Here is a 16,016-nt window from a genome sequence, read left to right on the forward strand (position 1 = left end):
TTAGCTAGCAGGCACCAGCATCCGCCCTGTGAAATAAACACAGAGAGGGTGAAGAGACAGAGGTGACACAATCACTATGTGATATTTCAACAAATAAATCAACATTGCTGCCACCATCCACTGAACACAGGAGCAGTATTCTTGAAAAATACATCTCTCAATGTATAAGTGAATCTTTCTTACATCATGATTATTTTACAGTGTGCTGCGTACATAACACACAGATGACTGTGAAGACTGGATGACTATGAAGACTGTACATGTTCTCTACACACAGATGACTATGAAGACTGTACATGTTCTCTACACACAGCTGATGACTCACCATTGGATTTCTTCTTCTGGTAGTAGATGAGTCCAGCCAGTGCAAAGACCAGTCCCAGCACCAGCCCAGACGCCCCGATGGCGATCTTATTCCTCTCAGACTCAGGCAGGGACGGGTCTGTCAATGAGAAATGACCCTTCTGTTAGCATGTGATGACACTGTAGCTGTCCTGTATGTAGCTTCTGACAGACCACCATCTATCATACGCTAGCACACACAGTCACAGTCAGGGTCATTCAGGTACCCAGCCACAACACAGCACTCGTACCCTGCTCACCTGAACTCACCCCAGTACACCATGACAACACCCTAACAACAGCTGAGCAGTGAACTCACCCTAGTACACCATGACAACACCCTAACAACAGCTGGACAGTGAACTCACCCTAGTACACCATGACAACACCCTAACAACAGCTGAACAGTGAACTCACCCCAGTACACCATGACAACACCCTAACAACAGCTGAGCAGTGAACTCACCCTAGTACACCATGACAACACCCTAACAACAGCTGAGCAGTGAACTCACCCTAGTACACCATGACTACACCCTAACAACAGCTGAACAGTGAACTCACCCCAGTACACCATGACAACACCCTAACAACAGCTGAGCAGTGAACTCACCCTAGTACACCATGACAACACCCTAACAACAGCTGAGCAGTGAACTCACCCCAGTGCTTCACGAGGGGTCTGTCCAGGCTGGCGTGCTCCACCATGCAGGAGATCTTCTCCCCGGATCTGGGCGTGTACTCCAGTTGGGAGTGGAACTGGTAGTACCAGTCACCGTTGACCGACTCCTCAGTGGAGATCACGTCTGAGGTCACTTCCTGTCCATCCCTCTTCCAGGTCACTCTGATCTTTTTGGGGTAGAAGTCATAGGCGCTGCACACCAGCATGGCAGGGTGTCTGCCACTAGAGGGGGTCACTGAGAGAAGCTTGACAGAGGGCTCCACTGATAGTGGAGGAAAAACAGCAACACATTAGTTCATATAACACTATCATTCATATCATATTGATCAGGGTTCTGTTCTCTATTAATTAACTCTATTATTAATTTGTATTATATATACTGTATTATTGGTCTTTATTATATATACTGTATTATCGGTCTTTATTATATATACTGTATTATTGATCTTTAATATGTCTACTCTATTATTGGTCTTTAATATGTCTACTCTATTATTGGTCTTTAATATGTCTACTCTATTATTGGTCTTTAAACTCTCTAAGCGCTTCTAGCCCTCTCCCACCGGCTGCGCAGAGGTTTTGCATGCGGTTGGACTTTGCTAGATTTACCGCAAGGTCGGGAATTGTAAGCATTTCCCGGTTAATGTGCACAATCCCCGACCGTACGGGAGATGTGAGGAATACTAACCAATTCCTCACATCTCCCTCAAGGTGGGGGAATGTGCACATTACCCGGGAGATGTGAGAAACGCACATGTTCCTCCTACATTCCCCGCGAGGTCGGGGATGTGCGCAATAACCGGGAAAAGCTCACATTCCCCGTTTTCTCACATTGACCGTAACATATCCACCAGACAAGCTTCATTACAGGTTTTGTAGTGAACAGATGAAAGAGGTGTCGTATCATCTGGTGAGTGAGAGATGTGATGTTGTTGTGGTGAGGAGGGCAGCTCACCTGTCTTCTCCAGTACGGCAGGGAGGTTGATCTCAGCGTGGTTCTTGCAGTAACCCTCCAGCTGCGCTTGCTCACGAGCCAGGATAGCAGGATTATCATTCCAGATCTTAGCATTATGCAGACCATGCTCAGTGTATCCCTCATACCTGCCCTTAGTGCTGTTGAACCTGACATACTCAATCTTATTATAAATATAAGAGGCTATGTACTCATGCGGTTGCTCTGTAGAGTATAAGCAGTGTTTCACCACGTAGTTCTCATATCCACCTGAAATATTGAAGAACAAATAATGTATAATTACAGTTTATCTGAATTCATTACACACTTTATTTTCTCATAAATCATGAAGATCATGTCAAAGAACAATTCAGAAACATTCAATACAAATGTTATATGAAACAATATGTAACAATAAGATCACTGTCATTAGTTCATTGATGGAAAGCTAATTATACCTGGTAATACCATAGACTTTATACAGACTGTATTATACAGACTCACGGTGTGTAGTTTATGATAATGTAGCCTACCTGCTTTTTGCGTGGACAGAACCACAGCCATGCAAATGGAAAACACAGTTGACAAGGACATGTTCCTCCAGCGTTCAACTTCTCAACTAGATGAAAGAGAGCAGAGCACTCAGATAATAAACTGACTCTTAACCAAACAAACCAATCTCTGCTTCAGAAAAACACATGTCACATGTTGCTAGGCAGAGGTCAAACATTGTACGTTCATTATTACTGTATGGTCGGTCACTAACAGTTAATTCTCAATCAGAACACAGTCATTTACATAAATACAGCATTGTTTTTAAACATTGACAAACATTTAATTCAGTTTTACTTTGTATTGAGTTAGAGCGTTGTTTACTCATCATGTTTGGCTCTTCAGGCTGTCACACTCAGTTCTCCTAAATTCAGCCATGCCAACCATATTGACAGTGTTACAGCAACAGACAGACATATCTCTTTATAGGACAGCACAAGGAATAGCACAGGTATCAACTGACCACTTAAAACTCAATTTACCAATTACATCCAAATCAACAATATCCTGAGTAGCCATTTTGGCCAGTCGTGCAAGATTTCCTCAGCAAAACAAGGTCTGAGCTGATCCGTGCCATGCCTATGCCACAATGTGTGTATCTGCTTATGGACCGTGTGCTTGGGATCAAATGAGATACTGGGAAAATGATTAATGTTTACAATATGGGAGGGACTGATGTCGAAGAGCAAGCTCTGGAAACATTTGCATCTGGAGAAGTGTTTCTGTCTGAAAACTACAAACCTGAAACATTATGATGAAAGACAATGATGTATTTCCACCAAAAATGTTTTATTTATCAAGCAAAGCATGTAATTGTTGTTGATGTCATTTCTTCACAGAGAGGAGAACTGAGAAGACTTGAATTATACACTGAATTGAACATTTCTTTTCTCTCTCTTTTGTCTCTTGTGTAGGACCCTTGGACCAATCAGATGAGTCATTTCCAGCCTCATCATCTGTATCTAGGTAGACGCTCACATGGCTGTTCAGGCTTGTAGTGTAAATGCACAGTGGATGAGAATTTAGCAGGTAACGCAGGGATAGAATACATAGAGTTGGGGTGTCAGAGGCCTCTCACATAAAGGTCTTTATGTAAAAAGAAGATAATGATCATCAGATTGATGGGGACTTGAAAGTGTACAGTACATAACATGAAGCCTATAATGCCATTAGGGAAGTGGCTGATTATATGCTTCAGTTATAGTAGAACTAGATGACTAATGGCTATCATGTAAAAGTGGCATGACGGAATTATTCAATTAATTATTTTACCTTTTTACATTAATATGATAACTCAAGTACTGACAAAATGCATAATTTAATCAATCTACCCCCTGAAAACAACAACAAAGAAAGATTATGGCTACGTTCCTATCCACTTACATCAACTGTTGGGGTGAGAATCTCACTGATCCTGTATCACAGAAACCAGGCTGTCCAGACAAACCAGTCTGGAGAAGTCCCTAAACATTGAAACCATAAAACTATGGAGCGACTTAAGACAGAAGAATATCTTCAGATTTTTTAGAGCAACAAAGTTTAGAGGAAGGCTTCTATCTATACAACAACTATTCTGGAGGGTATGTGGGCGTATGGAAGCTGATCATGAACATGTATTCTGGAGCTACCAGAAGATGTGTGTCTGTGCGTGCGTCAGTGTACAGTGTTACAGTATATAAAATATCATTTCCGTGTGTTTGGTTAGCTAGGACCTGTACTGAGGGCATCAAAGGTCAGCCTACACGTTACACAGAACACAATGATACACCCGTATCATTCAGTCAATCATAAATCAATCACATGATACCCCTGCCTCATTCAAAACAGTCAATCATTCAAACAGGTGGCGCAGTACCTAGTACTGTCGCCTCACAGCAGTCATTCAAACAATCAGTCATAAATCAATCAAATGATGGGGCTGTATCATTCAGACAGTCAATCATAAATCAATCAAATGATGGGGCTGTATCATTCAAACAGTCAATCATAAATCAATCAAATGATACAGCAAACAAACATCTTTATTTGACAATTGGAGAGTAGGACGCGCCTTCCCAGAAAAAAGGACTTGTGGAGCTCAACCAAAAATCCTTAAAGGTGGGGTAGGTAGTTTGATGTCAACAAGGCCTCGGATTGGTCATCTTTTTCAAAAGAACCCGCCCCTTCCTCCTGTCAATCATGATGTAATCCCTCCCTCCAAACATGACTGGTAGGTGTGACGAGATAGAGACCCTTATTGGTCAATACATTCGGGTGCGGTGCATTCTTTGAATCCAAAATACAGAGGCAGCGGTAAACACGGAGATCCAAGTTTATTCTCAGAGCACTTCTGTTACTGATAGCTGAAAGGATATTATGCCAATCTTACCAAATAAAGCCAAAAGCAAACTACCTATCCCACCTTTAAGTCTTTTTTTCTGAATTATTTGATGAATTATGTCTAATGTTTTCCCCCCTGAAAACAACAATGACTGTGGCAAAGTACCTATCGTCTAACCTACAGGAAGTCTTTAAATTCTGGCCATGTGTCCAACCTTCTTTATCAGCCAACCAGCTGTAGGCTAGTTATAGTTTATATTACAGTCATTTGTACAGTCAGTTTAAAACAGTCATCTGCATAACAACAGCCTTCAGGTGCAGGAAACTCTTCATCTGATGGTTATATGCGTACCTGGTCAAACACTACTGTACTTAGAAACCCAACCACCCCCTGAGTGAATGAATAACATTGAACATGTCCAGAAAGAGAGTTGAATTTAAATAAAAACAATATTTCAATGGTCCGAAATGGCTTTAACTGTCTGTATCTCTTCAAAATGACTGATATTTAGATTTATAAATGTTCATTTCTCTATTCTTCAACCTGGACCATGGTGTGAGTTTCTGTACTGTGTGATGATATGACAGAGGTCTGTTCCATGTTCTGTGGTCTGTCCTGTTCCTCATCTCAGGGCCGGTCAGTGCTGCTACAGCAGGGTGTTTACCTCCAGCTTCCCCTCCACTGAAAGACATGAGGTCTGGAAAGTCCCACAACTCCACTTTCACTTCACTAATCTCTCATCAGCCAATGGCAGATTTTATGTGAGAGTTGTTCTTACCATGTCATCTGTTGCTAGGTGAGGTGATTCTGATCACACAAGACAGGAGCAGAACAAGTGTGCACTGTGGCTGGGGCATAAGGGGTGGGCAGGAGGATATGTCGCACCTCCTTTTGGGCTTAGGGGTCATTACAGCTTAAGTGCACCTCAATGCCCCTCCACCCACTTATCCAGCTCCTATATAGGCAGGAAGACTTTACAGGTACACAAACAGACAGACACACAGGCAGGCCGGCTGGCAGAGAAAAAGCAACATGTTTTCACATCCATCACACTGAAGCTAACCTGGAAACAAGCTGCATTCCTTTAGTGTTCGGTTCTGAATTATTTGATGAATTATTTCATTTTTTGTACCCGGAAACCAACCTGTCCAGACAAACCAGTCTGGAGAAGTCCCTAAATATAGAAACCATAAAACTATGGAGCAACTTTGGACAGAAATGCTTCAGACTCTTTGCATCACCAGTTACTAAGAGAAGCTGTATATAACTGAGAGCTACATCAACTCCTCCTATTGTGTGTGTGTGTGTGTGTGTGTTAGTATACTGTATATGAAATAGAATTTATGTGTGTTTGTTGAACCAGGACACTTCACCGTACAGGTTAGAGGTCAGCAAAGGTCAGCCCACACGTTATACAGGACACAATGATACCCCTGCATCATTCAAACCATCAATCATAAATCTATCAAATAATATCCCTGAATCATTCAAACCGTCAATCATAAATTTATCAAATAATATCCCTGAATCATTCAAACCGTCAATCATAAATCTATCAAATAATACCCTTGAATCATTCAAACCGTCAATCATAAATGTATCAAATTATATCCCTGCATTATTTAAACAGTCAATCATACATCATTTTCACAGCCTTTCACAGGTTTGAGTGCATGCTACACTCCCTGCCTAGCGTCATTTGGATTAAATGACCGCTTGCCAACATGGTGACCATGGACACCACACAATTAAAAACTGAAGACATGATTATATTGCACACAGAGAAGTTAATCAATCAATCAATCAAAGCTTTATTTGTATAGCGCATTTCATACCCAGAGGCAACACAATGCGCTTTACAGAGAACAAGGGAGGTGGGCAGACGTCCCACCCCTACATATTCCAGAGGGAAACTATCACCCGGGGGCCAGATAAGTGAGCTGTAAAAATTCTTCCCGGACCCCTCTCAACAAGGCCATCGAGCAAGCTCCTGGAGTATGTTTGTCTACCGGCTAAGAACATTTATAAAGCAATAAATTACATTTTTAGAGTAAGAGAGGCTAATAACATCATAGGAGAGACATGGCAAACACTGGTGTATGTCTGTGTGTGCGTGAATGTGCCTGGGCCCAGATAGAGGCAGGGGTCAGGGGTAGGGTCGGGGTAGGAAAAGGATAAGAAGTATAAGTGAAACATGAATGATATGGCTGAACTCTTTACCCAACACCAAAACCAAGGAATGCTGACAAGCAGATTGTCCAGAGGAGTCAAGCAGCAAAGAGAAAGTACTGTAGAAACCTGAAGCTGACCTAAAACAACATATTTGTACCTATACAACAACTGGAGGTGTTTTTGGCCCCACATTGAGAATGAATGTATGAAGACACAGACTGTCAAGTCGTTCTCATAGAAAACTCATGTCAGCCCCAAGGCAATGAATTTTTTTAATCATTATACAACGGTTAGTTCTGGTTCTTGATTCTAATTGGCTGGAAGCCGTGTTAAAATTAAGCAATAAACCACGAGAGGCCTGTGTTATAGTGATTTTATAACAGCTAGTTGGTGTTGTCCGCTTCGCGTCGTGCCTAACAACGCCCCCTAGCTGTTATATGATCACTACACAACCTCTCATGGTTTATTGCTCAATTTTAACTTTAATTTTAATTTTAATTTTGACTTTAGGGAAGTGGAAATGTTTTTGTTGTTGTTTCATGTTTATGAGATGTTATTTTACATACAAGAGTATATCTATACCAGTGGTTAAAAATGAAGTCTCCGACGTACTTCAGGCGAGACACGGATGTCAACGCCGGGCTAATCGGCAGAGGCCAATCAGTCACACCCCGTATGACGCAACCCACCAGCTGACTGTCAGCTGTCATAGCATTGGTTCAGCTCGCTAGAGCGCATGTATTTAAGCTGTCAAAACACGTCATTGCTCACTCTTGCCATTACATCTCCAAAGGGCCATCCAGCGGTCCCTCCGGTCACCATGGAGGCAGAGACACTAGGCTGTATCTCCTTCGGACTCCACGAATCGCTGACCCCTGGAGGCCAGGGACTATAATGTACAGCAGTCCTCCTGTGGCGCTCTTTGACGGTCTTAGTGGGCTGAGTTACCTCCGAGCGTCTTCCCAATCGCTTTCACTCTGATCGTCATAGAGGCAGGGGGCTAGATGCCGTTCCCTCTTGCTAATCTACATGCTTACAACACGTCTGTGTTCCTGAAGTCCATTAACTGGGAACGAAAAATGACTCGATGCTCCTCTGCTTCAGGTTGCTGACGCGCTTACTGGCTACCAAGGAATGCAGCTCTCGCGCAGCAGACTCGTTTGCGTTTTGCGCTCAACATTAAAGTAACAAAGAAATTAAACGTGACAGTAGGCTACAGACTACAGGCAACATGTAGGTCTACATACAGTTCTGTTTTTATTCACAGTAGGGTACAGTACTGTAATGAAAATCCCACCAGTAACCAGATAGCAGCCTTAAAAAAAACACGTTTTTTTTAACGTTTTTAAACGTTTTACTGTCCGGTAGACCGGGAGGTTTGGATCTCTGAAGTTCGGATGAGTGGGGTCCTACTGTATATGCAGTATATATTATTGCATGCTAATAAATGGGTCAATTTTGACTAAAGTGATCTCGACTGAAGTAATTTTATGGTATGTATTTACTGTATTCACTGAGTGTTATTTTTTGTGACATTTATGAATATTTTCACATCATTTCACTGATGGCCAGCTGTCATGATCACTTTGAGCCACTATTAGAAACATGCTCAACATTTTTTTAAAAGCCGTCGGTCCTATTGTAATTCTGTTTATTTTTATTTTTTAGAATATAAAGCCGATAATTTATTTTACTCACAATTACTTTATGTTATAGTGTTTTGCAATTCATGTAGTACATTTAGTAATCTGTATTTTTGGGGATTTTGAATGGCCATGTTGTGGTTCTCTCTGTGCATTCATGGTTGAATTCAACACTAGAGAGACAGAGAGAGAGAGGAAGAGAAAGAGGTTTATATATAATCTGTTTGTGTGAGTGAATGAATGAATGAATGAATGAATGAATGAATGAATGAATGAATAGTTCATTCATGGCGAGGCAGACACCTTCTCATGGTCAGTAGCTGCGATTAACCACAGTAAGGGAAGCAAAGACCATCGCTGATAACCATGCCTAAACTCGTTGACCTCGTCCCGAGCGAACCGGTGAAGCGATGGAACTTCTGAAAGGCCAACTGGAAACGCTACCGCCTCCTTACCCATAGATCCACAAGGTGCCTCCCACCACCTAACACCAACAACGTGGACGAGGCGTACCGGGAACTCTGCAGCATACTGGTGAAAGAGGCCAAGAATCCATCCCACGCGGACGTCGCAATAGTTACAAACCGTGTTGGGATGAGGAGCGTGAGAGTCTCTACTGTGCCTTCCTCCGGGCCCCCCCAGGAGCTGAGTCAGACAGACTTGCCTCAGCCCTGCTGTCTAGACTCAGCCGAAGGAGACAAGAGCGCTGGGAGGAGGCCATTAACTCCATCGACTTCTCACACTCCAGCCGCAAGGCATGGAGCATCCTTAACAACCTCACTGGTAGGTCCAGACACTCCCCCCATCACTGCCCCATCTTTGCAAACAAAATCGCATCACAATTTGTGAAAAGTGGGACACCTGAAGGCAAAGACCGCGGATCGTCCCGTCTCGTGGCTAAAGAAGTGTCTGACCTCTGGAAGGATACAACTCCTAGCGGTGGTAACATCTCTGGTGAATTCACACCAGAGGAGTTTGCTGCTGCCCTCCAGCATGTAAGGCCAGGGAAAGCCCCAGGGCCTGATTCTATCTGCCCGGAGCTTATACTCCATGCCGCGCCTTTCTTGAAGTCCTGGTTTAGAGCGTTCCTCTCTTCCTGCTTGGGACAACTCAAGATCACGGTAGCAGGATACTTGACTGCAGTGACTGATAGAAGACTGTGGAAAACGTTGACCAGGTCCAGACTGAGGGGACACAGCCTGGCCATAGAACCAGGGTCCAGACTGAGGGGACACAGCCTGGCCATAGAACCAGGGTCCAGACTGAGGGGACACAGCCTGGCCATAGAACCAGGGTCCAGACTGAGGGGACACAGCCTGGCCATAGAACCAGGTCCAGACTGAGGGGACACAGCCTGGCCATAGAACCAGGTCCAGACTGAGGGGACACAGCCTGGCCATAGAACCAGGGTCCAGACTGAGGGGACACAGCCTGGCCATAGAACCAGGCCACACAGGCAGTACTGGCTACCCAAGGAGGCCAGGCTGTGTTCACTTTGTGATCGTTGAGATGTTGAAACACAATCTCACTTCTTATTATAATGTGAGAAATATAAACATTTAAGAGAGATTTTCTTTGATAAAATAATAATATATATCCTGAGTTTATTCACCTCCCTGATCCTGAGAAACTGACATATTTATGTGGAGAGAAAAGTCAGTGTGCATTATTAGCTGCTAAATATGTTGACTGTTGCCATACATTAAGGGAAACAAGTTCTACTGTATAGCAAACATCTCAGAGTGATAACATCTGAAGGATATTGCCAGCTCCCCATGTTATTATATTATAAATTGAACTGTTGTTAAATGCTTTTGATTGAATTGTTGATATATAGCTTCATGTTTTGTTGTGTATGTTATGTTATGTTTTTATACACAAACACATAAATACTATCACATAATCACTGATACTCACTCCGCGGGGCTGGGTCTGGGTATGGGACCTGAACACGCAGCAACCCAGACCCCTCACTGTCAGAGATAACACACCCTCACACTCACTTTTGATTTATTTATTTATACATAATCTGAATGTTGATTTTCTGAATGTTGATTTTATGTACTGCTTTTGCAATGTGGCTTCTTTTCAACTATCGTGCCAATAAAGCTTATTTGAATTTGAGAGAGAGAGAGAGAGAGAGAGACTGAAAGAGGGAGAGAGAGAGAGACTGAAAGAGGGAGAGAGAGAGAGAGACTGAAAGAGGGAGGTTTGTATGTCTGTTTGGAAACACGCTGCCATCCTTTAGTCTTTTTTTCTGAATTATTTGATGAATTGTTTCAAATGTTTCCCCCTGAAAACAACAATGACTGTGGCAAAGTAGCTTTCCTCTGACCTACAGTTAGTCTTTAAGAAACTGCTGGGGTGATAATCTAAGGAAACCAACCTGTCCAGACAAACCAGTCTGGAGAATCCCTGAATATTAAAACCATAAAAATGAACCAATAGAAATGCTCCAGACTGTTTTCATCACCAGTTACTAAGGGAAGCTGTGTACAGTATAACTGAGAGCTACATCAACTGCTCTTAGTGTGTGTGTGTGTGTGTGTGTGTGTGTGTGTGTGTGTGTGTGTGTGTGTGTGTGTGTGTGCATGCATGTGTCTGTGTGTGTGTGTGTGTGTGTGTGTGTGTGTGTGTGTGTGTGTGTGTGTGTGTGTGTGTGTGTGCGTGCATGCATGTGTCTGTGTGTGTGCATGTGTGTATGTGTGTGTGTGTTGTAGAAGATTTTTTAACTGATCTAGTCAAAAAGGATTTGCCAAGATTCGCTCAAAGAGGTTAAGTCTGGTTTATTGAGAAAACATACGAACGCAAGGACTTCAGAGGAAACGCACGTGAGTGGTTCATCCGACAGAAGTGCCGCAGTCTGGTCTTGCGCGGCCTTATATTCAAGCAATACACAGGTATGACGCTTCCAGGGATGTGATTGGCTAAACCATTGTACACGTCATATTAAATGGCAGACATCATCAACAGTGGTCGAGAATACAGACACGTGACATGAGAAAAGGCAGTAATTCTTGCAGGGACAATGGGACAAAGGATGGTTATTCTGGAGCAGTCAACGTCTAGGTGTGTTGACCTCCTGCAGGTCATCCTGTCATAATTTAGATTAGCACAGCTATGTGAAAGGTTGAGGGAGGTGGTGAGGTGGGGAAACTACAATTTCTATGACAGTGTGTTTGTGTGTGTGAGTACAGTGTACTGTTTATGAAATATAATTTCTGTGTGTTTGTTGGGCCAGGACCCTGTACCATACAGGTCAGAGGTCATCAAAGTTGAGCCATATATATATTACCCCTGTATCATTCAAACAGTCAATCATAAACCAATCAAATGATAAATGATACCCCTGCATCATTCAAACAGTCAATCATGAATAATCTTCACAGCGTTTCACAGGTTTTTCACAGAGTGCTGAACAAAATACTAAACCAAAAGTGAAGCATGCTACACTCCCTGCCTAGCGTCGTTTGTATTAAATGACCGCTTGCCAACATGGTGACCATGGACACCACACAATTAAACACTGAAGACCTGATTATATTGCACACAGAGAAGTCAATCAATCAATCAATCAATCTATCAATCAATCAAAGCTTTATTTGTATAGCGCATTTAATACCCAGAGGCAACACAATGCGCTTTACAGAGAACAAGGGAGGTGGGCAGACGTCCCACCCCTACATATTCCAGAGGGAAGCAAAAAAACAGTATCACCCGGGGGCCAGATAAGTGAGCTGTAAAAATTCTTCCCTGACCCCTCTCAACAAGGCGATCGAGCAAGCTCCTGGAGTATGTTTGTCTACCGGCTAAGAACATTTATAAAGCAATAAAAAACACTAAATTACATTTTCAGAGTAAGAGAGGCTAATAACATCATAGGAGAGACATGGCAAACACTGGTGTGTGTCTGTGTGTGCGTGAATGTGCCTGGGCCCAGATAGAGGCAGGGGTCAGGGGTAGGGTCTGGGTAGGAAAAGGATAAGAAGTAGAAGTGAAACATGAATGATATGGCTGAACTCTTTACCCAACACCAAAACCAAGGAATGCTGACAAGCAGAGTGTCCAGAGGAGTCAAGCAGCAAAGAGAAAGTACTGTAGAAACCTGAAGCCGACCTAAAACAACATATTTGTACCTATATAACAACTGGAGGTGTTTTTTGCCCCACATTGAAAATGAATGTATAAAGACACAGACTGTCAAGTCGTTCTCATAGAAAACTCATGTCAGCCCCAAGGCAATAAATTGTTAATTCATTATACAACGGTTAGTTCTGGTTCTTGATTCTGATTGGCTGGAAGCCATGTTAAAATTAAGCAATAAACCACGAGAGGCCGTGTGTTATAGTGATTTTATAACAGCTAGTTGGTGTTGTCCGCTTCGCGTCGTTCCTAACACAACCCCTTGCTGTTATATAATCACTACACAACCTCTCATGGTTTATTGCTTAATTTTAACTTTAATTTTAATTTTAATTTTGACTTTAGGGAAGTGGAAATGTTTTTGTTGTTGTTTCATGTTTATGAGATGTTATTTTACATACAAGAGTATATCTATACCAGAGGTCAAAAATGAAGTCTCCGACGTACTTCAGGCGAGACGGATGTCAACGCCGGGCTAATCGGCAGAGGCCAATCAGTCACACCCCGTATGACGCAACCCACCAGCTGACTGTCAGCTGTCATAGCATTGGTTCAGCTCGCTAGAGCGCATGTATTTAAGCTGTCAAACCACGTCATTGCTCACTCTTGCCATTACATCTCCGAAGGGCCATCCAGCCGTCCCTCCGGTCACCATGGAGGCAGAGACACTAGGCTGTATCTCCTTCGGACTCCACGAATCGCTGACCCGTGGAGGCCAGGGACTATAATGTACAGCAGTCCTCCTGTGGCGCTCTTTGACGGTCTTAGTGGGCTGAGTTACCTCCGAGCGTCTTCCTGATCGCGGCCCACTCTGATCGTCATAGAGGCAGGTGGCTAGATGCCGTTCCCTCTTCTGGCCTGGCACTCTGGACCAAGCGGCCCAGAGGGGGGGAACATCAAGATTGCCGCTTTCCACATGCGTGGAAGGCAGGGGGCCCCCGAACAGATCACACCGCCAAAAAAATATGCGTAAAAAATGTACAGTAGGACCCCACTTATCCGAACCCAACGGGACCGAAGGTCGTTCGTATCTCTGAAATGTCTGGATGACTGAAACATGTTAAAATGCACCAAATTCAATAAGTGGTACTTGTTTCATATAGACTCATAATACACCGATAAATAACCTTAATTACTTGTGAAAATGCATCAAAATTGCAATCAAATAGCCAACTAAACTCATACAGCCTAGCCTATAATAGGCCTACAGTATAGCCTAGAATAAAATAAACAAATTTCCACTTGAGTGCATGCTTTGATCAAATACAGTACTTTATTCTCAAATGAGGCGTACGCTGCATCGATAGGCTACTGTATTCGCAGAACAAAATGGTATAGCTCAAAGCAACCCAACATTAGAACAATAAGCGCAAATGATAATAAATAAAGAAATGAAATGAAATGACAGACAAGTTGTCGTGTCTAGGCTATTGCAGCCTAAACAACCGATGTAGGCTAACGTGGCCTAGGCTGTAGGCTATTATTTAACATATACAGTAGGCCTAGTAGGCTAATCTACATGCTTACAACACGTCTGTGTTCCTGAAGTCCATTAACTGGGAACGAAAAATGACTCGATGCTCCTCTGCTTCAGGTTGCTGACGCGCTTACTGGCTACCAAGGAATGCAGCTCTCGTGCAGCAGACTCGTTTGCGTTTTGCGCTCGACATTAAAGTAACAAAGAAATTAAACGTGACAGTAGGCTACAGCCTACAGGCAACATGTAGGTCTACATACAGTTCTGTTTTTATTCACAGTAGGGTACAGTACTGTAATGAAAATCCCACCAGTAACCAGATAGCAGGCTAAAAACAACAACGTTTTTTAACGTTTTTAAACGTTTTACTGTCCGGTAGACCGGGAGGTTCGGATCTCTGAAGTTCGGATGAGTGGGGTCCTACTGTATATGCAGTATATATTATTGCATGCTAATAAATGGGTCAATTTTGACTAAAGTGATCTCGACTGAAGTAATTTTATGGTATGTATTTACTGTATTCACTGAGTGTTATTTTTTGTGACATTTATGAATATTTTCACATCATTTCACTGAAGGCCAGCTGTCATGATCACTTTGAGCCACTATTAGAAACATGCTCAACATTTTTTTAAAAGCCAGTCGGTCCTATTGTAATACTTTTTATTTTTATTTTGTATAATATAAAGCCAATCATTTATTTTACCCACAATTACTTTATGTTATAGTGTTTTGCAATTCATGTAGTACATTTAGTAATCTGTCTTTTTTGGGATTTTGAATGGCCATGTTGTGGTATTCTCTGTGCATTCATGGTTGAATTCAACACTAGAGAGAGAGAGAGAGAGAGAGAGGAAGAGAAAGAGGTTTATATATAATCTGTTTGTGTGAATGAATGAATGAATGAATGAATGAATGAATGAATGAATGAATGAATAGTTCATTTGTGGCGAGGCCGACACCAGACACCTTTTCATGGTCAGTAGCTGCGATTAACCACCGTAAGCGAAGCAAAGTCTGCCAACAGCCTGGCCCTGTTGTACGATCCCAAGGGCGCAGCCAGCTTTGTCTCAGGTCGCTGGAAAACTGGGACCAATCCTGACTTGGCATTCGCGAGCGTCGGCGTTGATAACCGGCTCCCTGATAGACGCGTGATAGGAAAGTTCCCGTGGTCCCAACATCAACCATCACTGATAACCATGCCTAAACTCGTGGACCTCGTCCCGAGCGAACCGGTGAAGCGATGGAACTTCTGAAAGGCCAACTGGAAACGCTACCGTCTCCTTACCCATAGATCCACAAGGTGCCTCCCACCACCTAACACCAACAACGTGGACGAGGCGTACCGGGAACTCTGCAGCATACTGGTGAAAGAGGCCAAGAATCCATCCCACGAGGACGTCGCAATAGTTACAAACCGTGTTGGGATGAGGAGCGTGAGAGTCTCTACTGTGCCTTCCTCCGGGCCCCCCCAGGAGCTGAGTCAGACAGACTTGCCTCAGCCCTGCTGTCTACACTCAGCCGAAGGAGACAAGAGCGCTGGGAGGAGGCCATTAACTCCATCGACTTCTCACACTCCAGCCGCAAGGCATGGAGCATCCTTAACAACCTCACTGGTAGGTCCAGACACTCCCCCCATCACTGCCCCATCTTTGCAAACAAAATCGCATCACAATTTGTGAAAAGTGGGACACCTGAGGGCAAAGACCGCGGATCGTCTCGTCTCGTGGCTA

General features: G+C 43.2%; 1 protein-coding gene across 1 annotated transcript in view; it reads right to left on the bottom strand.

The window, feature by feature from the left end:
* The window catches only part of LOC311325241 (rano class II histocompatibility antigen, A beta chain-like), a gene marked incomplete at both ends in the record, with an annotated part of 28,806 nt that continues 12,790 nt past the window's right edge, over positions 1-16,016 (bottom strand). The window contains 4 exons of the mRNA XM_084457909.1: positions 1-26; positions 326-442; positions 1,005-1,286; positions 1,980-2,160. Of these exons, the coding sequence (XP_084314035.1) occupies positions 1-26; positions 326-442; positions 1,005-1,286; positions 1,980-2,160 (606 nt within the window). The remainder of the gene's footprint in view (positions 27-325; positions 443-1,004; positions 1,287-1,979; positions 2,161-16,016) is intronic.

This window comes from Borostomias antarcticus (assembly GCF_949987555.1).
Source record: "Borostomias antarcticus genome assembly, chromosome: 24".
Lineage (NCBI taxonomy): Eukaryota > Metazoa > Chordata > Actinopteri > Stomiiformes > Stomiidae > Borostomias > Borostomias antarcticus.